Consider the following 21,741-nt stretch of genomic DNA (forward strand, 5'->3'; position numbering starts at 1 on the left):
CATGGAATGGCAGTCTGTGTGGACGTGCTGAGGTACCGTTCACCTGCCTGGCCTTCTGGCAACAGAATCAAGGTCAACCGCTACTACAAACCGCAAGGTGTCGGTTGTAGGTCGCTTTATGTACAGAACGTTACAGAAATCCCCTTTCCGCTGCGTTCATGTCACAGTAAGACGGGACTCAGCACCTGTGTTTATTCAACCAATCCGACAATCCTCTTCTTTCAAGAAACCAGGAGGTTCAATACTGTACCCAAAACTTTATACTACCCTGATCCAGCTTAATCCAATCGCCATCTCCACAGCCTAGTTCTCTAGAACACATGTTAATAGTCGCTTTGAGCCTTTCGAACGAAAATGTTGTACGCGTATTTCTAATTTTCCTGTGCGTGCTACATATCAGATTAACCCACACTTGTTCGTATTTCTTAGGTCCAGAAATTCCCTCTGCAGTCCTTGTTCTTCCTGCATGGTGAGAGATCAGATTTTGCAACTGCACAAACCAACAAGAGGAGAGGGGGGAAAAAGTTTGTATTTCACGCATCTTTCTAACTAAAAGCATTTGTGAACACCAGAAATTTAACATTAAGAATATTATTTGTGATTTAGACTACACCGCGTCGAATGATAATTCGTGACTAATTAATTGAAAAGGATAAGCAAGGAACCTGCATTTGCCTGGAGGAAATCAACGAAAATTCCTCAATCGGAATAGCCGGTCTCCGGGTCGAGATCTGAACCTCGGACTTCTACTCGACCGCAACATTCGATCCCGGAATTTGTCGATTTAAATAAGCCGCCCGAGGGAGGAACGACTTCCTTTTGTCAGAGAGCATAAGAACTAATAAGTTTAACGGTGTGTAGAGTCTACAGCCCAGAGTACACCCAGGCTGTCGAGTGACGCAATTATAAGTGAACAAAGAATTGGGAAGGATGCTGTAATCCGTCTCAGGCATTTACGCGGGATGACTGAGTAGAACCACGTTAAATAAACCATAAATACGTGGAAAGGTATCCAGGTGGTGCTTTTAGTTGATAAAAGTGGGTTATAACCACAACGTAATGATAGATCTACATGTTTCCGGCTTTTATTCTCACTGAAAGCGAAGATTACAAGTTTTTTTCTCTAACTAGAACGCATTTCTGAAGTGTAGTTGTGATTATTTCTTAATTGTTTTTATTTAACGAGTCCGTTAGCCAGCACCCGATCTTGAGCCACATCCCACTGTAATGTTGTTCTGTCTTCTAAGTTTATTCCGTACCAAAATTCCGCACTGGGAAGAAACGAAGAATTTTGGATGGAAATCCGGTGACTCAGAGCGGCACACAGAGAAATTTTGGTTACCACCAAATTAAGAAACAAACCATGTGCATGTGACAGTTGGGAAAAAAAGTCTCATTAAGAGCTACAACTTTCGTTCGAAACATTTTATTCAGTATTTTTAATCCAACACTCGCACCCACACAAGACGCCTGACACAGACATTCCCACTGTCGCACGATTGGCAGTCTGCAAATGATTGTATTCGGGAGGTCCTGGGTTCAAGTCTCGGCCTGAATACAAAGTTTCCTGACCGAGATTACTTTAACGGCATATGCAGTCTGGTGAAGCACCCATTAAAATAACTTTGTACGGATGAACCAGCTTTAGAATTATACCAATTTTGATTAAATTTGAATTATCAGAGAATTTTACAAAAATGTATCAAGCCATTTTAATCTTCATTCAGACTGCACAGTTTCAACTATTTCAAGCAATTTTGGGGAGCTTATTTATTTATTGATATTCATGGGTAATCCGCAAAGAAAAATCAATTTCTATAAATCCTCTTTTATGTGCAATGCTGAGTGTGAGGCAGGTGGTACTGCGCTGGGTTCCAAGGTCACCATCCTCAGACTATATCACAGAGATTGAATATTCTGTTCCAAAATATACGTTGAAAAGACACTTGGATGAGAAGAATTTTTGCAACACAGGACTGAAATGCCTGAGAAGGAAACTTGCAAATCTGCACTTGATGAAGCTAGGACAAAATGTGGATCTTCAACTCATCCTGGAAATTTAAAAGAGCAAAAGAAACCAGAAGGATCACCTATTGTTTCAGATGAATCTCAGTTCTATAAATAAACCGACTCAAGTTCACAGAGGTCAAGTACCTTGGACTGACATCTGACAAGGAACTGACCTGATGTGCGCAGCAGGATAAAGTTAGGAATAGGGCCTTCTGGATCTGTAAAGGCACTTTTGGGAAGACAAGGGGACTTAAACCGTGGTGATGAGAGACCCACAATCACCTATGCTGCCATGACTTGGTGGTTTACATTGAAATATAAGACTAGTCATGCCAAGCTGAGCAAATTGCGGAGGTTGGCCTGTCCTTGTATTAGAAGAACCATGAGGATGGTTCCTACTGCTGTAATTGAGGCCCTCCTGGGGCTCTGTCCTCTTCATTTGAATGGAGAAACTGAGGCCCAGGTTGGAATTTAGACTCAGTTGCAGTGAGCAGTGGAGACCCAAATATGGGCACATGAGTACAGCTTGGGGCATGAAGAAAAGTCCATCCTATAGATGAGGAATGATACCAAGATATGCATTCTACAAACCATTCATGGTTAATAGAAGTGAATGGGGGTAGGGGAATTGTACCCATGAGGCAAGGGGGACACATCTGGTACAAAGATGGATCCAGAAAAATGAAGGCACTGGAGCCAGGGCATTTGGCCATGGTATGAGGTGGAAGTTCTGCTTCAGTCTAGGGTGGCACACCATGGTATTCCAGGCCAAATTACTAATATATGCTATTAAATAGGGTTTGTCAGGTTTAAAAACCGGTTTTTTGGATAAATTTGTAAAATTAGAAAACCGGTTTTTAAAATCTAAAAGACCGGTTTTAGATACTAGAATTAATATGGAAAAATTAGTTAATTAATTGATTAAAAACGTTAGAATTTTGACTTGAAATCGCCTCGGGCACAAGCATATTGTAGTAAAACTAATCTTCATGAGTCAAGCGAATGATTGACATGCAAATCCACAAAAGCGTTCCATTTTTAATTTCGTGAAAAAGAACAGTTTAGAAGAAATTATAACAAAACTTGCTGCGATGGATGGATTGTCCATTAATAACATTACAACAAGCTCGTTCATACGAGAGTCTTTGCAACAACGGGGATATTCATTACCAAAAAACAACTCTCGAGTAATGGATCTCATTCATGCGTTTTATTACAATGCCAAACGTGAAACTATAAATGAATTGGATTGTATTAAGAAGAATGGGAAAAAATGTTCTATAACTTTAGATGAGTGGACTAGCAAAAGAAATCGCAGATATTTGAATATCAACATACACCATTTTGCACAAGATTTTAATTTGGGCTTAGTTCCAATAGCTAGTTCCTGCGATGCTAAGAAAACATTAGAATTAGTTTCTGAGAAGCTACAAATTTTTAACTTGGATCTATCAAATGACATACTTTATAATTCACATTTTGTACGGATTTTAGTTACTTTAGTTTTTTTATTTGGTTTTATATAAGTATATTTTATTTTGTTATATTTTTGTAGTTCCATAAATATTAAATAAACTGAAAAAATTTAAAATAAGTATAAATATTTTTTAATGTTTCAACTATGTGTTCTTTTGTTTTTTTGTAAAAATTCGAAAACCGGTTTAACCACTTTTTTGTAAATACTGGAATTCGAAAACCGGTTTTTCAAAAGTCGGTTTTTGTATAAACCCTACTATTAAAGCATACGCCAATAAGAATATTAAAATGGGCTATCATAATAGGCACATTTATATTCTCTCAGATAGTCAACCTGTAATCAAAGTACTCGACAATTGTAAAATTTACTCAAGGTTGGTCTGGAATTGCCATAAAACCATTGTGACAATGGCTCTATGCAACAAGTACAGGTGATGTGGGTGCTAGGACACAGGGGAATTGATGGCAACAAAATTGTGGGCTAGCTCGCTAAAATGGGCTCGCTGCACCTGTTTATAGGACCTGAATCTGGCCGTGGCATTTCCACAACTGTAGCAAGGTGGGCTATTATAATTATAGATGTTGTAAAGGATGGCATTCAGCAGTGTACGGGGTAGAGAATAAGAAACACTGGTGATTAAAGCTTAGTAGATATCAGAGCTTGTGGTGTAAAACTCTAGCTTTTGATTTATATTACAAGCATACCTTGTTTTATTGCACTTCACTTTATTATGCTTCGCAGATATTGCGTTTTTTACAAATGAAAGGTTTGTGGCAACCCTGCATCGAGCAAGTCTGTCGGCGCCATTTTTCCAACAACATGTGCTCACTTCGTGTCTCTGTCACATTTTGGTAATTCTCGCAATGTTCTCGCATTGTTTTTTAGACATAATGCTATTGCACACTTAATATACTACAGTTTAGAGTAAACATAACTTTTATATGCACTGGGAAACAAAAAAAATTTGTGTGACTTGCTTTATTGCGGTGGTCTGGAACCGAACCCGCAATATCTCCGAGGTATGCCTGTATATGATTTAACTTCTTTTTTTGCCACTGATGATGATCTCTTGAGGTCAAAATGCATATGGCATTAGTGTCCTTCGTAGTGTAAACAGTTTTGTTTGTATGCATTTTTTATATTCCAATACACTACACGGTATGCAAGGTTTAAAGATTCTAGCCATACAACTTCAGTACATTTTCAAGGAATTAATAGGAGTTACAAAGAATTATAAACTTTATAAACAAATTTGAACTTTCAAATTAATTATGAAATATAGATTATTGTTGTCAGTATTGACAGAGTATATGAAATAGAGATACATAAGGAAGACTGTCTCCTGGGTTGTAGCACAATGTAGTTTGGTGCAGGTTTGCCAACATTTTAGAGGAACTTGTTGTCCTGATGATAAAAGGAGCAAGTAGCTTTGTAATAATGGTGAACTTCTACCAGATTACCTAGTGCTACAACCCAGAAGAAAGCCATTTTCTTCATACTCGGAGATATAGAATTTGGATGAATGACTTTGAAACACTTACAATTGGCTACACAAACTGACTACAAAATTCAGATGAATGAGAGAAATAACATGGAGGTGCTTAATTAAACATTCTAGAAATAACCTCCAGCTTCTACGGGTTTGCATTTGTGTCATTTGCTAGCCAAAATGCACCAAAAATAACCACTAGGTAAACCAGTTTGACCATTTGATTCTGATTCAGTTTTGATGAAGGTATAATGTAATCTGGATTGTTGGGTTTTTGGACCTTGTCTGATGTATTGGGATTAGCTCATTCTAATGGACCCCACAGACCTTTCACTGAACCTGAAGATGAGGACATATCCAGTTCACTTTGATTAATTTTTTTTTAAAAAAGTTTTAAGTATCCAAAAGAAATTTCAGTTTTATGTGAGTACTTTTCAAGCATCACATCAGCACTTCATTAACTAAGTAGCTTGTGGATTGGCTATCAACCAATCAGATGGACATATTCTACATTCTGCCTTCTCTATTATGTGATAAACTAAATGACACTCGAGTGGACAAGACAGCCCACTGGTGATTGACATATTGCAGTTTTAGTATGTGACTCAGTGGGTGAGGAGATCACATACACGTGAGCATCTTCAGGAAAAGAGGAGCGACAAGCAAAGTTAGATCCTTTACGTTCAACTATTACTTTCAAACTTTACCAACAAAACTTTTCATTTGTATCTTCATTTAAATGTAATAATGAAAAGTGTGGAGAATCATTTTTTCATTCCATAACAAAACACTGAGGGTGCATATATTACATATGCCATGAATTATGTGATGTAACACACTATGCCTCATCAAAAGAAATGCTTTTTCTGAAGGCACATTTATTAATCTTTGTTACACATATCACCCTCAATGGACTAGTGGTTAGTGTGCTCGCCAATGGACCCAAGGTTCACAGGTTCAAACCTTGCCAAGGTTGATGGATCTTTAAGGGTGATAAAAATCCATAACACAACTTCCTTTGGGGGGGAAGTAAAGCTGGCAGTCCCATGTCACAGTTTATGGCATGTAAAAGAACCTTACAAGCATGAACAAGATGTTTCATACGAAAAATTCTGTGACCATTTCTCACCCATGTCTCTACTAGATGGCTCTAGCAGACAAATCAGGACCAAGTAGAAATTATGCAGAGGCAGTATGCTTGTCACTCACTACTCACAAATGCACACTTCAAGGACTAATAAGGACAAGTTGCCTTGAGCAACTGTCCCAGAACAGGTCAATGGCCCAATCCTTGAAGGCAGATGATGTTGATATTACATATGTTTACTTACAGCATATAATACTGACCTGTTTCACATCCATATTTCATTACAAAAATAACATTCAAATGGAGTTTCAGGTCTTTTTACCAATTTTATACAGAATCAATTATCTGATTTATTACCTTCTCTTACATAACTGGATTTATTATCATGAAGAAAAAAGTATAATATTGTGAAACAACATTAGTACAGACTGTATCTTGAACATGCCTATTCAATCTCACCAATATATACAAGCTTGTCACTAGAACCTGACATAATAATAGGTTCCTTAGGATGGAAGTCCACATCATTTACAGAACCATTATGGCCTGGCAGTTTGTAGAGAATCCGACGAGATGTTGTGTCCCAAAGATAGACAAATCTGTCAGCTGATCCTGCAGAAACCTAAAACAATCACATGCATTTAAAGTTGTAGCTGTTCTTGTGTTTTAATATTTTTCATTTCTGGTAAACTATAAAATGTAATTTAAACAAAAGCTATTCACATACTGTAATCTACAGATGACAATCTACAATGGGGATGAAACTAGAAGATACAATGTGGTCATTACAACAGAATTTTTAAATTCCAAAGAAACAGCTCAAAGAAAATGCCATTTGTAGGACTTGAGGTTTTCACAGTGGTGAGTTTGAAGATGGCTATGACTCATCACTCTGATGATGGAGGCAGCAAGGACCTCTGAAACGTTGGTAAATTTCTACCAGACTACATGGCACAACCCAGACGACAGCCATCTTCTCAATGTCATTTATTCCTATTACATTAAGAGTTTCTAAAATGCAGGCTACCTGAATTATGCAACCACATTACAGAACTGACTGTACTTGAATATGTGCTTCTGACATCTAAAAGTGAAAACATTCAGAATATTCAGTTACCTAAAAGTATGCATGCTACAGAAGCAGTAGTAAATATGGGATTACAAACTGACAGCCCTCTTACCTTTGAACCATCTGGGGCCCATGCACACCGTAATAAGTTTTTCTCAAAATTGTGCTGATGGCCAGTTAAAATCTTGACACAGCGTTCTTGAGGAGCAAATGGCCGCACATCCCATATTCGGACTGTGTTATCCATTGCATTAGACAGAACATATGATCCATCTGGAGACAAGCTTAGTCCAGTAACTGTGTCTCCATGGCCTTTTAATCGATACAAGAGAGCATTTTTCCGAAGATCCCACACCTTAATATCATTATCTATTCCTCCAGACAATACCTGTTCAGCTGTGTCACTAAATGTTACAGCTGTAACCTGATATGTGTTATTAAGGGTAACTGCTTGTCCACGTTTTCGTGGATCCCATAACTTAATGGAACAATCATCAGAACCGCTACACACCAGCTGTGGTCCACGTCTTGCAGGATGGCATGAATTCACAAATGTGGTGTGGCCTTTCAGTTTCTTTACACGAATTCCAGTCTCAATATCCCACATTCCCAGAGTGTTGTCGGTGCTAGCACTAAACAACGTGTTACCATCTGTAGAAAAATGCAATTCCATGATGGCCCCAGTGTGACCAGTCATTAAAGATATATTCTCACATTCCCCGTACACATTCCAAATGTAAATTTGGCGATCAAATCCTGCAGATGCTAAATACTGCCCTTCGGGGTGAAATTCTACCGTAAAAATCTCTCCTTGGTGTCCCTCAAGTAGCATAATAGGGGCTGTAAGGTTAGATGTTCGCGGTATATCACTTTGGACGATACTTGTTCCCTTGCTGATATTAGCAACTTCATTTCTTGCTCGCTTATTAGCCAGAACTACTGTTAGATCTTCTGCCTTTCTTTTAAGATCCATTATGGAAACGAAAAGGAACAAACACTTTGTTGGTACAGGTTGTACTACAAGGCACAGCACGGAAAAACTAACGTTGTTTCACAATTGAAATTCTATAACTTGCGTAGTCAGTATCTCCTTACTATGAACATATTCCAAAAGTAAATTTTGGAAGTACCATTAAAACAAAGAGCTTAAAGTCGTGTATTAAGTACAGGAATGACGCCATGAAATAATTGTCGATATGTTAAACTGCTCAACCGATGCCATAATCGATACATCGCTACTACTCGATACCACTCGAAACCATCAGGTTCATAGATAACCTAACGTCATTCCAGATTGGGAGGAGTATTCCTTTGGCGGTCTCACACCACACTTTGTACCAACATAGTTTTCCTGACAGTTTTGGATTGTTATGATTAAAATTTGTGGTTATGGTCCAGATATATCGACGTAGCTTCAAGTGCACGGCCAGCGCCGCGCCACTCCGGCGGACCCCTACAAACGTTTTCCCATAATCTTGAACTTCGCTCGAAAAAAATTTGTCAACCACACCGTTATCAGTTTTTGTGATTTTTATCGAAAATTTAGATATTCATGAAGCAAGGGTTTCCCAGAGTTTAAGTTTTTGTGACAATCCCACGACATTAATAAATTTAGCCACTTTTTAGGACGTGGCAGGCCATTCTTGACAAACATTATTTAAAATGTCATATACAAAATTTGGTGACCAGCAGTAGTTCATCTCAACGAATCTATCGATGTTAAATGTGTGCACATGTCTTCAGTAATTTTGGTTTTATAACATTTACACCATCCTTCTATAAAAGCATGAAAGAGGATTGTCGGATTGCATTTAGAAAGCTGAAACTTTTGCCACGTATAAAAAATGTTCATTCTAGAGAAAAAATAGATAGTGTGGACATTGCTCCGTTGCTAAGAAATTAAAATTTTAAATCAAGCAATGTATGCTACAGAAAGTCTCGTAACTGTATGCTTCAAACTGCCCAGGACAGGGTATACTGTAAACTGTTGTTGAATTAACGAGAAGAATTGGTAGTATGGTACAATTTGTGTTCAATGCCAGTATGTTGGTATCGCGAGTGGAGTACTGTTTTGTGGTCCAGCTTTATAAATGAGCGATTTCGCAGATGTATTCGATATGAGTATACTCCCGTAATCGATTATGGAACGTTGTAATTTTTATTTTAGTGTTTCTTGTTGATGACTGGTGGTAGGCGTGTGACGGAAGTATGTGTTGTAAGGTAAAATATATGAAAGGAAATTAATGTCAGTACTTATGTATTTTACGTAGTACTATGAGAAGATGTATATGATGTAAAGATAAATGTGTGAATGGTCAAATTGGTTTCCCAGTGTAATGTTTTCGTCTGTTCTACTACTTGGTTGTTCAGATTTGTGTGGGTTGGGAGTAGTGTAATGGATGATGATGGCAGACAAATCTGAAGATGGCAGTGATGAAGATGAAGTTCATGAAGTGGATGATGATGAAAATCCGGAAGAGCAGCATAGTTCAACCAGTGAAACTGATGAATACAAGAAAGCCAGTTCTGCCAGTGAATCGTCTTCAGAGCAAGAATCTTGTCGAGTCATTACTAGGTCATTTACTTGTCAGAAAAGACAGGTTAAGATAAAGTGTGATACACCTCGACGAAAATGTCATCGCTGTGGTAAAGCCCTCTCTACAGACTTTTGTCTTTGTGTATACAAAATCCCATTTCAATGTGAACGGTGTAATTTAACATTTGCAGGTCTTCCAGAGTTTCAGGCACACATGCGATCTGTCCATACGCGTAATCGTAACAATACTGGCACCAACAATGACATTCCTCCCCAGAGTGTTACCAAAGAAAAGAGTCAACCAAGTGCACTTTTTCAGTATAATAATACAGAACCTAGGTTTGAATCAGAGGTTCTGAGAACAGAGCAATTGCAGGAAGTGCATACATGCCAGTCATGTAAAGAAACATTTAATACAAAACTTGGCCTTATGGCACATAGTTTAAATCACATTGAACGCGAAGAAACGAACATATACAAGTGCAAGCACTGTAATCGTGAGTTTACATCGACAGTTCGGTTGTCTATTCATGTGACACGAATGCACACTGAGGAGAAAAAATTTGTGTGTGATGTATGCAACAAGGGTTTCAGGTAGGAAATATATACATCTAGTGCTTGTAGACCAACCATTGCTGGTGTAGTGGTTAGCCCTTGTGCTTTGTATTTGAGGGGTATCCATTAAAAGTACCAATTGGCTTGATTCCTGATTCACAGGTTATTTAACATTCTGAGGACTGTAAATGTACCTGTACGTTCATTCATTGAACATAGAAATTTCTGTCAAGGGGTGTGATCATGCTGAGAAGACCATAATTTCATCTGTTTTCTAAAGGGGCAAGCATGGCTGCGATAAAGTCAGTGCTCCATGTGGGATTTTATGTGTAGATTGTTGTGGTCCTAGTATCTAATGGTATATGCTGTTGACAAGAACAGCAAAAGTTAGTGATGTATTTCTAAAATGAGTTGCACCAGTGATATAATTTCAAATATTGATTTGGGAAGGATGTGAAAGAAGTAGTCTCAGCTAATTTTACTAATACATAATTTGCTTGGAGTGACCAACAAAAATCATGAAGAAACCTCTGAATACCATCTCTGGACAGGGTTTGAAATGCAGCATCACCTGAACACAGGCCTTGAGTACTAATTCATCTGTGACATTTGGTAGAATTTGAGCTAGAATATTTGCTAATATGGTGTAGGAAGTTTCCCATGGATTTTCTATCTCTAGGAAAATGCTGGTATATCTCAGAACAAGTCATGAGTGTTTCCTTTTTCAGATTTCCTGATGTTTGTTCCCCTTCCCTGCAAGCTTTGGGTACTTCTCTCACGTAAAGCAAAACACTCTTGACCTTCCATCTTGTCTTCAGCCTCTTTGTACTCACTGTTTGTATTCCATAAGTGCTGTGTAGGGGACTAGAATAGAATATATTTGCATTCCATAGATCCTTCATAGGCCTAAGCCAAGGATGTGGAACAGGTCATAGCACAAATACAATACTTGTTTCTAGTACAAATATAAATACATAATTATAACAGTGATTGAAAGATTTTTGGAAATACAGTATTACAGCAAAATAATTATGATGAGAACCATCACCATTATTACTTACATGTTAGTATCCCGTCAGCAGACAGGCAGACAGATTTATCTTAGGGTGGATAATAAATCCTTTGAAAATTTTACAAAGTTGAAATATTTGGGAACAATAACAAATCAAAATGATACTCATGAGGAAGTTAGGAGGAGACTATATTCTGGAAATGCTTGCTACTTCTCAGTTCAAAATATTTTGTGTTCCCGTCTGAGAACCTGAAAATTGAAGTATACAAAACAATAATTTTGTCTGTTGTTTTGTATGGGTGGGAAACATGGTATCTCACTCTGAGGGAGGAACATAGATTGCAGGTGTTTGAGAATAGGATGTTGAGGAGGATTTTTGGGCCTAGTAGAAAAGATGATGGGGTCTGGAGAAAACTACATAATGACGAACTTAAAAATTTATACTCCTCCCCCAGTTTTGTCAGGGTGATTACGTTGAGAAGAATGAGATGGGTGGGTCATGTAGCGCGCATGGATGGGACAAGAGGTGTGCACCAGGTATTGGTTGGGATACCTGAGTGGAAGAGACCGCTGGGGAGATCTAGACATAGATGGGAGGATAATGTCAAGCAGAATCTATGGGAGACTGGATTTTGTTGCCCGAGGACAGGGTCCGGTGGAGGGCTTTGGTTAATTCGGTGATGAACCTTCAGGTTCGGTAAGCCATCTAGTTAGTTAGTTAGTTCAATATAAATATGATCTTTCCTGGAACTGTCTATAAAACATTATCAGTGGCAGTACTGGACTGTTTGTGAAGGATTATTGTGTTGTATAAGATATATTTTTAACAGTGTAAGGTGTCCGTGGATGTAGTATATATTTAATAACTACTATCTGAAAATAATTATGTCAGTGTTTCTTCCCTGTTTCCATTGTAGCTCCTAACTTTTGTAGGTGGCAGTTAGATCTGCAAGAAATGTGTTAAAACCATGTTATTTTAATGATGCCGATTATCCATGGATTAAGTGTTGTTTATCTCCATTTTTACAAAAGAATAAATGTTATATTGTAGTGGTTGGCATTCCTGCTGTATATGTGGAAAGTTTTGGATTTTAAGCCAACCCAGAAACAAGATCTAAGAGAAAATTTACTTATTTTTTCTTACTTCCTTGGGCCAGGCTCTGAGGTATTACCTAAAAATATGCCAACATTACTTTTTGTACATCCTTTGTTGCTCATATTTACCATTCTCTGTGGCATAATGACATAATGCCCTTAAGTGAAGGAAAAGAACTTGACTGTGTGACCTGCATGTATGAAGATCTGGCTAATAGTAAGTTTGATTGAAGCAGACTTTCAAATGTAATGGATTAGGTTTGAAAATCTTACAAAGTCAACTGACAGCCCTAATTATTTTGCTGAAAAATGGTTATGAAAATACTGCATGAAGGTAAAACTTGCTCAGCTGAAGAAGGTGTATATATCATCATTTAACTTTCCTTATGACTTCAATGAGATAGTGTTACAGAATGATAAATGTCTTGTATTTACAGTAGTGCAAATACACTGGAAGCTCATAAGAGATTACATCTTGGTATCCGGCCTTATAAGTGTGACATATGTGGGAAGTCATATTCACAGTCGGGAAACTTGGCATATCACAAAAGCACTCATGCCGGTGTAAAGTCACATGTGTGTCACCTCTGTGGTAAGGCGTTCCTCACAGCAGGAATCCTTTCAAATCATGAACGCAGACATGCCGGGCTAAAACCATACGTCTGTGATGAGTGTGGTCGTGCCTTTGCTGATAATTATACACTCACACACCATAAGGTATGCCTTAATTAATTTCTATGAGGTATGTTTTTGAAGAGTGATATGGAATGTGCGCTGGTTTGAGTCTCGGGGAAAGAAATTTCTCATGAAATTTTCGACCGGTGTATGGGACTGGTGCCAACCCAGCATCGTCAGGAAATTGGGGAGCTACAATGCTACAAGGTTTTCACCATGAATTCACAATCTGGATGAGAATGAATGTGCTTGTGCTATACATGTAGCAAGTTTGGCAACCAATTTGTAGTTAGCCCCTTACAATTTTGGCTGACATAAAATTTTAATGAATATGTACACTCACCTCCATCCAAGAGTAAGTTAGGTAATTTTATACTTGTTACTTAATTATGTATTATGTTGTCAGGTGGTACACTCAGGAATCCGTAGTTACATGTGTGATGTATGTGGGAAAGCATTTGTGCACAAGCACACACTTGCGAGTCACAAACGTATCCATAGTGGAGAGAAGCGTTATAGATGTACCATCTGCGAACGAGCATTTACACAGATGTCAACTATGCTCCAGCACCGTAACACACACACTGGGGAGAAGTCATATCGCTGTATCTGTGGGAAGGCCTTCACGCAGCAGTCCAGTCTTGCACGTCACAAGAGGTAACCTCTTAATGTTGCAATTGTAATAATACCTTATTTATAAATAGTGATGTTATATTCATATAGAATGACTAACATAAAGTAAAAATATCTTAGGCAGAAGAAGAAGAGCAACAATTCTTAATTCTGTTATGGAGAAGTGATTGGTTTAATAGCGTGGATTTCATGTTTGATACAGTGTGGTTAATGTTTCAATAAAATCTATCAGGGCTCCAGAAGTATGCTTGCCCACTCACCCTGGCCATATTACCGGACACCAGTGGCAGGTACAGTTAATTCTTAAACTAAATGTGTCAAAAATTTGATGAACAAATGATTGTCATGAACAAGGTGCAGAAAGCAAGTTGAATATTTTGTTGTCTTAACATTTCATGTTGTGTTTTTAAATCTTTCTTATGCAGATATTTTGCACAAAGCATGTTGCAAGTCATAGGGTAAGTGGAGTGTTCTACAATAGTAGTAGAACTGAAGTTGTATTTCTGGAGCTGTGTAACTTCATTGGAAAGTAATAAGCATTATAGTAATACAATTATTATTTTGCAAAATATTATATTCCTCCTCCAATTTGCGGATATAAACATGTTATGTAAATTCTTAGTTAAAAAAATTTAAAAGTTTCAAATGTGAATAAAGTTCACTTGGTACATATTTTTTATAAGTTAAGTTAGAGTTATCAACAGGTTTAACAGAGTTGGAATCTTGAAAGTAATCATTTTTCAATGCTTAACATCATCCTGTGGAGCTCAGAACAGAGTGGTAGTGTATGCAGCATTAAGAAATAAGAACTGCGTTCATATTTGATCTGGACTTAATGTTTTTAAATATTCTGTGCTTGACACTGTTTCCTGATGTATTTAATCAGCATAATGTAGGTCTGTGAAGATTGTTGCCACAGCAACTGATGTTAGTAAGAAACCAAATGACATCTGGATCTGTTTCTAGTTCAGTGGAACAACATATTGTTATTATAAATATAGGTAAGGAAGGTGTAAAAGTGTCTGAAATTCATCATATTTCACACATGATAAAGGATCTTGCCTGCCATGATCTTTAGTGTCCAGATGGTAAACGTGTGACAGGGTTGCCATCATGTAGAAAACAAAGTGCACAGAGTAAGGCCAGCACCTGCAGTTCGTGTTGTGGCAACTGAAGAGGTTGATGGCTGAAGGATTTCGTCAGAACCTGCCACCACTGTTGAGTGCTGTCATCATTGTCCATAATAAGCTGGGATTTAGTGAAACTTGCCGCAACAGTTCTCACCACTGTTCAACAGTAACAGAGGGAAGGAGATAACTTCTGTGACTGTAATTTTACTTCAGAAAGCAAACATTCCAGTATATTGTGAGAACACAAGTTTACCTATACTTAAAACAGTCAAGACCTTGGCATCAGATGGCCATAACATTTTGGGATGCCTAACCACTCAAAAATGCTGGGGCTTTACATAGTGCAAAATGCACACACCTTTGAGATGTGAATAGCTTTGATCTAATGGTTTTCTTTCAAATTTGTGGAAAATACGGAGTAGTGAAAGTTTTGAATAATGTAGAAGTGCCTCTGGATGACTTTACTGTCAGTGTTATTGAAATGTCAAGATGTGCATATAAGTTCACGTGTCTCTTACAGTGACTTGGTGTTTGGAGAACTGTTCTGATGATTCTAGTCATCTTGAACATCTTACTGATACGAAAACATCAAAACAAAGAAAAAATACTTCTTTAATTACTGCTGCCCATACCTATTACATTAAATCAAGGTATCAGTGAAAATAATTTAAAGCACTCCAGTGTCACTCACATTTTTGCAGTTTTGGCATTTATAAACATTATTAAAAGTATCTCTATCTGACGTAATTGTTCATATTTCTCTGTTTTTCTCTCACTGAAAATCTTCTTTGACATGTTTCACTTTCACTTCACCAAGTGAACTCCACTATCACTACAGTGGAATTTCCTTTTGTATGTAAGAATAACAAATCTAAAACTTCTTGACGATGGTGAAGAGTCATTTGAATAAAAATTTCCTTGGATATTATCCATCGTCTAGTAAAATATTATTTATATATTTATTATATTTTACTAGACGATGGATAATATCCAAGGAAATTTTTATTCAAATGTAAGAATAAGTTGCATAATGTGTGCAGATTTATTTTTTCTTAATTTTACATTGAGGTCCTGTGAATTATATGTGATATGAAATATTTTATGTTAAAACTGACTTTTTCCTCTGGGTAGCATGATATATGTACTTGTTTCATTGCTTTTGTTAGTGTTGCACATATCTCTGCATATGTATTATACATTATTTCAGTATGTGAAAGATATGCTGCAAAGGAACTGAGTATCTGTTTCTTAATTTGCATCTTTCATATGCTTGAAATTTTTATAAGGAATTCAATATTTTATAAATTTTACTTATTTAACTTGACATTTCTTTTCCTTTAATGAAGGACAGCCAGTATGTTTGGTTCTGACACGTATTTCTGAGCAGTTGTAGATGCTTTAATGCACTGTAGAGACAGGGTAGCTCAATCATTGTAGTGACTGTGCCATGGGCTGAGTAATTGGGGTTTAGTTTCCTGCAGGTCAGAAGTTATCTGTGCATCACAGTGTGCAGACTGGCTGTGGGCTTAATTTAGCTTCATGTACAACAGGTACTCAGGTTCCTTCCTCAGGTGTAAAGCAGCTGGGATACAAAGCTAACCACTCATCTCCTTAGATTATGACTATATGGAAGTGCACCTTCACATCCTCCCCATATACCACTGTGATTTGGTACTTGGTTAAATGCCAGGGACAACTTTACCTTCAGATCCAGGTCTTCAGTAGTTCCTTCTGCTGCTGGCCTTTCTGAGCAGGGTTGACTGCTGTGGACACAGTATGCTGATATAGGCTGGTGCCTCATCATAAGTTTGTGCTGCGTGAGCAACAAGTAGCAGTGTGTCTAGGTTGATTAGTTTTCTAATGCTACACATTTTAGCACTTAAAGGCTATTGATAAATTATTTGTTTCAGGTTACATGAAGGAGGAGTTGAATCATTTCCATGCCATCTTTGTGAGAAGAAATTTGCATACAAGAGCACTTTATACAAGCATAAGCGTCGAACTCATGGTATTGATAACCCTCACGTCTGTTACAGTACTCCATATAGTGACACACAATTCTAAGAGTGAAGTGTCTGCTGTTTAGTAAGTGAATGGAGCATCCTATTAATGTTGAATTTTTACAGTACTTCACATCCAGCAAGAATGTTTATGTAATAGGTTTCATATCAAAATATTTTAATTTTCTTCATTTATAAAAGCATAAAGGAGTCTGGCACATGTGATGATGAACTTACGATTGCATTCCTTGATGCAGGGTTAGTTCTCACTACCATGCCAGCTTTCTGTACCTCAGTATGGGTTATTTCCTCAGGGATAGAGAATGCTGACCATTCAGTTGTAAGGCTGGTTAATAATATTTGGAGTCTCTGTCCTTCAGTGTGCTCAGGGTTAGGTGAAGTGTGAAAGAAGGGTGGAAAGTTTCACAATTTTTACTTGCACGTTTGTATTTTAAAATGTGATATCAGAATAATGACTGTAATTACAGACAACTCAGTAAACTGAATGTGTCATTGTTTTTATCATACATGACCTAGTACCACCATCTACTATTCATAAAATGTATCTTTTCAAACAAATTTTTATCTTATTCTTAGCTTATTTAATTATGCTTTCAGGTACATAGGTTATAAAATGTCAAGTGATAGGATGATTAATTAATAAGATTGGAAAGGTGTACTGTTTCGAGGACACTTAAAATTTTAAATGTGCTCTTCAGAACACATAATGAGTGTTGATGTGAACAGGGAATTACAAATGGAACAGTGGTATCCAATGTCATTGTTGCAACAATGTGATCTGAGGTCACTCAAAACAGTGCAGCTCAACAATGACCTCCAATTACATTGCTACAACCAGCATGGTGGAAGTACATGCCTGGTGATCAAGGCATGGAAGACTAGGCTGATGGGGCAAAGCACTTGGAGCAACAAACACTGGGGGTTTGGCCCCAGTGGGAATACATAGGGGTGAAGTGTCAGTGTGGTAAATCCTCTGGGGTGGCTGGCTCAGTCTTGAGCAGCCTTTGTGATCTTGGGCTGGGCTGGTGCATAACTAGCATAGTGCTATAAATTGATAACCATGGAGTTAAAGGTCTGCTGGCAACCCCATTGTAGGGGTTTAAATTACCTATTTCTAATGATAAAATGTAAGTACTAGAGATTGCCACATATACTGCTGTAACAGAAAACAGCAGGCAATTGGGAACTACATACAAAATGGGACTTTCTGACCTCAGTGTACTACAAAAATGTTTGGATGAATTTTTTCTTGTTTTCATTGTAACATCTACTATTATTTTTTTTTGTAGTGTTCTGTCTGACGACAGGTCCATATATTATGAACAGGATCCTTCCAACCTCTTCAGGTTGTCAGGGACCTGCTCATACATATATACATTCTTGGCAGAGATGATCAGAAGTGGTTTGCCATTGCCTTCTTCTGTGTGTGAGTGGAGTAATTGTTGGGATGCCACGGAGAAACCGGGGAAGCCCCCGGAGGAAAACTCTGTGATGCCTAGACCACGGCCTTGCCCAACACAAGTTATAAATTTGAGCACCACCGGCAATTGAACCCGGGACCCCAGGCTTACAAGGCTAGTGTTCTGACCACTAGACCACCGTGGCAGGCTAACATCTACTATACGTGAAGCTAAATATTAGAAGCATTTTCGAAAACATCTACTGCAAATTGGCAGATAACAAAATATTTCTCATTAACATCTGTAACTTTTATTTGAGACATTTGTTTATATGGTAATATGTGTATTTCACAATCGTAACTAAGGTTTTTGTAGAGGGTTCTGAAGGATCAGTGCCACTAATAACAGAACTCACCATTGAACATGACCCAAACAAAATAAGGGATGACCCTATTGTTGTAATTTTTGTGCAGCTGAGTACCTTTGTTCACAGCTGAATTTAATATGATTCAAATGGACACAAACTGCAGAGGGATGAAAAATCAAAGTGAATGTTTATTCCAAATTGGATTGAAACTTATGTGTGAACTGCCAACAGTGGAAAAATCCAGACCACCAAAGCACAACAAAAAATAACATACCAGCAATACGCTTGCAAATATATACAAAGAACCAGGCAACAAACAAGCAGGGCATGATGTTTTCCCCTTAAAAGTACTTCCTGCATATGTCCAGAACCTTAGGCTGTACAAGAGTGCTGCCTACAGAAAGGCTGAACGTTGTAAATTAACAGTGGATGAAGAGCTACAGAGCAGAAGATAGATGTACACTTTACATGGATGAAACATGGGTTGACACAAGAGGGGAATATCTTAACATACTGCCTATGAACACATGTTTGTTACATTACTTCATTTATCATGAAAATTCTGAAGCAGGAGTCATGTTCAATAACAAGTGTTTATTATGTTTAACATATCAGCATATCCCTGAGAAATATTTAAGTATTTTAATTAATCAAGTTACATGGTAGATTCTTAGAAATTGGAAGGTAGTTGAAGATGGCTGTCGTCTGGGTGTTGCGCTGTATAGTCTCGTAGAAGTTTGGTGGTGACACTGCATGCCCTTAATAAAGAAGCAAAACTCCAGCATTAGTTATATAAAATTAATTGGTGCTTGATAAAGAGTAGAAATTATGATTTTCAGTGATGTGTAAAAGACAATATTAATTTAAGTGATGTATAAATTATTGAAAGAAAAATTAGATCAGTGTAATGAAACTTCAGAAAATAGTGCGTTAACAAGCACACAGTTTCTCGGCAGCAGTCTCCCCACTGCACTGAATACACTACTACCACCACCACCATTTGAACTGCACAGCCATGTGGCAATGACTGCAGGTGGCACCTATATTAGAAACTTAAAAAACACTTTTTTGGACACTAAAGTGGAGTTCTTGGATGCCACTAGGTTTATTTATTTAGCTATTTTTGGAGTTGTTTTGTAATAAATCCTAGGATTGGTTGGCAGCAGCTTTTTTTTTAGCTGCTGATACTAGGGAAATCCTGAGGATCTTTAATGTGGTGGATTCCCCTTGCCATCCGCGTCCTATGCCGTTAACCCATCTGCCTTTAGGGGTGATTTCTCACCCCAAGGGCATGAGGGTGCCATGACCCTCCACCCACTAAAGAGGCTGTTGGCACTTTGTAGAGGGGGACCACTTACACCGGTGTTCACTCGGTCTGTGGACTCAGTTTAACATCATGCCCGGGAGTTGTCTTATAGTAAATAGACAGTACACTTAAAGCCAATGCTTATTTGTTGATTGTCAGGGCATCTGAATTATTCTGCATTCTTACTAATTACGTTATAATTTATCTGTTTGGTCATAACTACTTTGCCACATATGAACACAACACACTTTCTCCCTACAATGTTTCTACCCTACAGTCTTCTGTCCCACCCTCTGCAGACTTTGAAAACGGACATTAACAATAATGTACAACAATGGAATTTATATTGGTAATACAACAGCCTGAGAATATCACCTCAAGAACTACCAGTTGTGTTTTGGCACCATATAGCCTTGCTTAAACTCTTTGAGTTAACAGCAAATGTACATAAATAAAATGTGCAAAGGAAAGCTTTTTGTACGAGGGTCGCTCATTAAGTAATGCCCCACATTTTTTTCCTCAGAACATATTTATTCAAGATGGCTCAAATTTAGTGACAATATAAATCAATGTTTCCTTTACACATACTATTTTTCCACATAGTCCCCATCAACTTGTACGGTTTTACGCCAGCGTGGACCAAGTGCATGCATGCCTTGCCGGTACCAGCTCTTGTCCTGTGCACGTAGCCATGTCCTCACTGCTTGAATCACGCTCTCGTCATCTTCAAATCTTGTTCCGCGGATAGCATCTTTAAGTGGCCCAAAGAGATGGAAGTCGGAGGGTGCCAGATCTGGACTGTAGGGTGGATGGGGTAGCACCGTTCAACCCAATTTGGTGATTTATTCCCGGGTTCTCAGACTTGTGTGAGGGCGTGCATTGTCGTGCAGGAGCAATATTTCTGCTGGATGCTTTTGAGGCCGAACTCGTCGAAAACGCTTCTTGAGGGTTTTCAGGGTCCTGATGTACGCGTCTGAATTGATGGTCGCACCTCTTGGCATCACATCCACAAGAATGACCCCATCACTGTCCCAAAAGACAGTCATCATGACTTTTCCGGCGGAGGGAGTTGTCTTGAATTTCTTCTTTCTCGGTGATTGAGGATGATGCCACTCCATTGACTGCCTTTTTGTCTCTGGCTCAAAGTGGTGTATCCAGGTTTCGTCACCTGTAATGATCCGGGACAGAAAGACCTCTCCCTCAGCATCAAAACGCTCCAACAATTCAGAAGAAATTGTTTTCCTTTGAATCCTGTGGTCTGCTGTGAGACTTCGTGGAACCCATCTTGCGCACACCTTCGAATATGCGAGAGCCTGGATAATTGCAATCACACTTCCATTGCTGACTGAAAGCTGTTGGGCCAATTGTCGAGTTGTGATGCGCCGATCCTCACGAATAATGGCATCCGCGCGGTTCAACATGTCTGGAGTGGTGGCTGTGGCAGGACGCCCAGAGCGCGGCAGATCACGGAGCTCGGTTTCTTCACTTCCTGAAGCTTTAACTCTCTTAGCCCAGCGACCAACGGTGCTCCTATCGACTGCACAGCTTCCATACACAGCACACAAACATTTATGAATGTTCACCACAGTTTCTTTTTCAGCAAAAAAGAATTCAATTACAGCTCGTTGTTTGTAACGAGAGTCGTTCACAGACGCCATTTTAACAGTTCACTACAGCTCCGCTATCGGTTGGAATCATTTGAAACTCCGTACACGAACGCGGGAAACATCAAATCTCAAGCATGTAAAAAGTACACTTTTCTATCTTCATTATTGGCTGAGAAAAAAAATGTGGGGCATTACTTAATGAGCGACCCTCGTATATCAAATGAAAAATATATGCATCCTATACAGAAGTGAGTGTTATATGACATGAAGCA

General features: G+C 38.3%; 2 protein-coding genes across 4 annotated transcripts; one reads left to right on the plus strand and one right to left on the minus strand.

Moving 5' to 3' along the window:
• Nucleotides 1-6,283: 6,283 nt before the first annotated feature.
• Nucleotides 6,284-8,363, minus strand: LOC110830506 (U5 small nuclear ribonucleoprotein 40 kDa protein). The gene is made up of 2 exons (XM_022065530.2): nucleotides 7,245-8,363; nucleotides 6,284-6,685 (listed from the first exon to the last, which is right to left on the minus strand). The coding sequence occupies exons 1-2, from the start codon at nucleotides 8,103-8,105 to the stop codon at nucleotides 6,509-6,511; spliced, it is 1,038 nt and encodes a 345-aa protein (XP_021921222.1). The 5' UTR covers nucleotides 8,106-8,363; the 3' UTR covers nucleotides 6,284-6,508.
• An 841-nt stretch (nucleotides 8,364-9,204) lies between these two features.
• LOC110830505 (uncharacterized) lies at nucleotides 9,205-17,274 on the plus strand. 3 transcript variants are annotated; one of them, XM_087348369.1, is made up of 5 exons: nucleotides 9,212-9,352; nucleotides 9,860-10,262; nucleotides 12,768-13,047; nucleotides 13,412-13,662; nucleotides 16,679-17,274. In XM_087348369.1, exons 2-5 carry the CDS (start codon nucleotides 9,883-9,885, stop codon nucleotides 16,830-16,832), a joined length of 1,065 nt encoding a protein of 354 aa, XP_087204495.1. In that variant the 5' UTR covers nucleotides 9,212-9,352; nucleotides 9,860-9,882; the 3' UTR covers nucleotides 16,833-17,274. The 3 variants fall into 3 exon arrangements, with proteins under 3 accessions (XP_021921221.1, XP_087204490.1, XP_087204495.1); XM_087348364.1 differs by having other exon boundaries at nucleotides 9,210-10,262; XM_022065529.2 differs by lacking the exon at nucleotides 12,768-13,047 and having other exon boundaries at nucleotides 9,205-10,262.
• Nucleotides 17,275-21,741: the final 4,467 nt, after the last annotated feature.

The sequence above is a fragment of the Zootermopsis nevadensis genome, unplaced genomic scaffold (genome assembly GCF_977971745.1).
Source record: "Zootermopsis nevadensis isolate Lab colony 2312 unplaced genomic scaffold, Znev_1.0 Znev_ptg000002l, whole genome shotgun sequence".
Lineage (NCBI taxonomy): Eukaryota > Metazoa > Arthropoda > Insecta > Blattodea > Termopsidae > Zootermopsis > Zootermopsis nevadensis.

Excerpts from the sequence above, each read along its gene's own strand:
- LOC110830505 (XM_087348364.1), top strand. The coding sequence starts at position 9,532 with ATGATGATGGCAGACAAATCTGAAGATGGCAGTGATGAAGATGAAGTT. Across the intron at positions 10,263-12,767 it reads GTATGCAACAAGGGTTTCAG|TAGTGCAAATACACTGGAAG; the intron begins GTAGGAAATATA and ends TTGTATTTACAG. Across the intron at positions 13,048-13,411 it reads ATACACTCACACACCATAAG|GTGGTACACTCAGGAATCCG; the intron begins GTATGCCTTAAT and ends TTATGTTGTCAG.
- LOC110830506 (XM_022065530.2), bottom strand. The coding sequence starts at position 8,105 with ATGGATCTTAAAAGAAAGGCAGAAGATCTAACAGTAGTTCTGGCTAAT. Across the intron at positions 6,686-7,244 it reads GGGCCCCAGATGGTTCAAAG|GTTTCTGCAGGATCAGCTGA; the intron begins GTAAGAGGGCTG and ends TGATTGTTTTAG.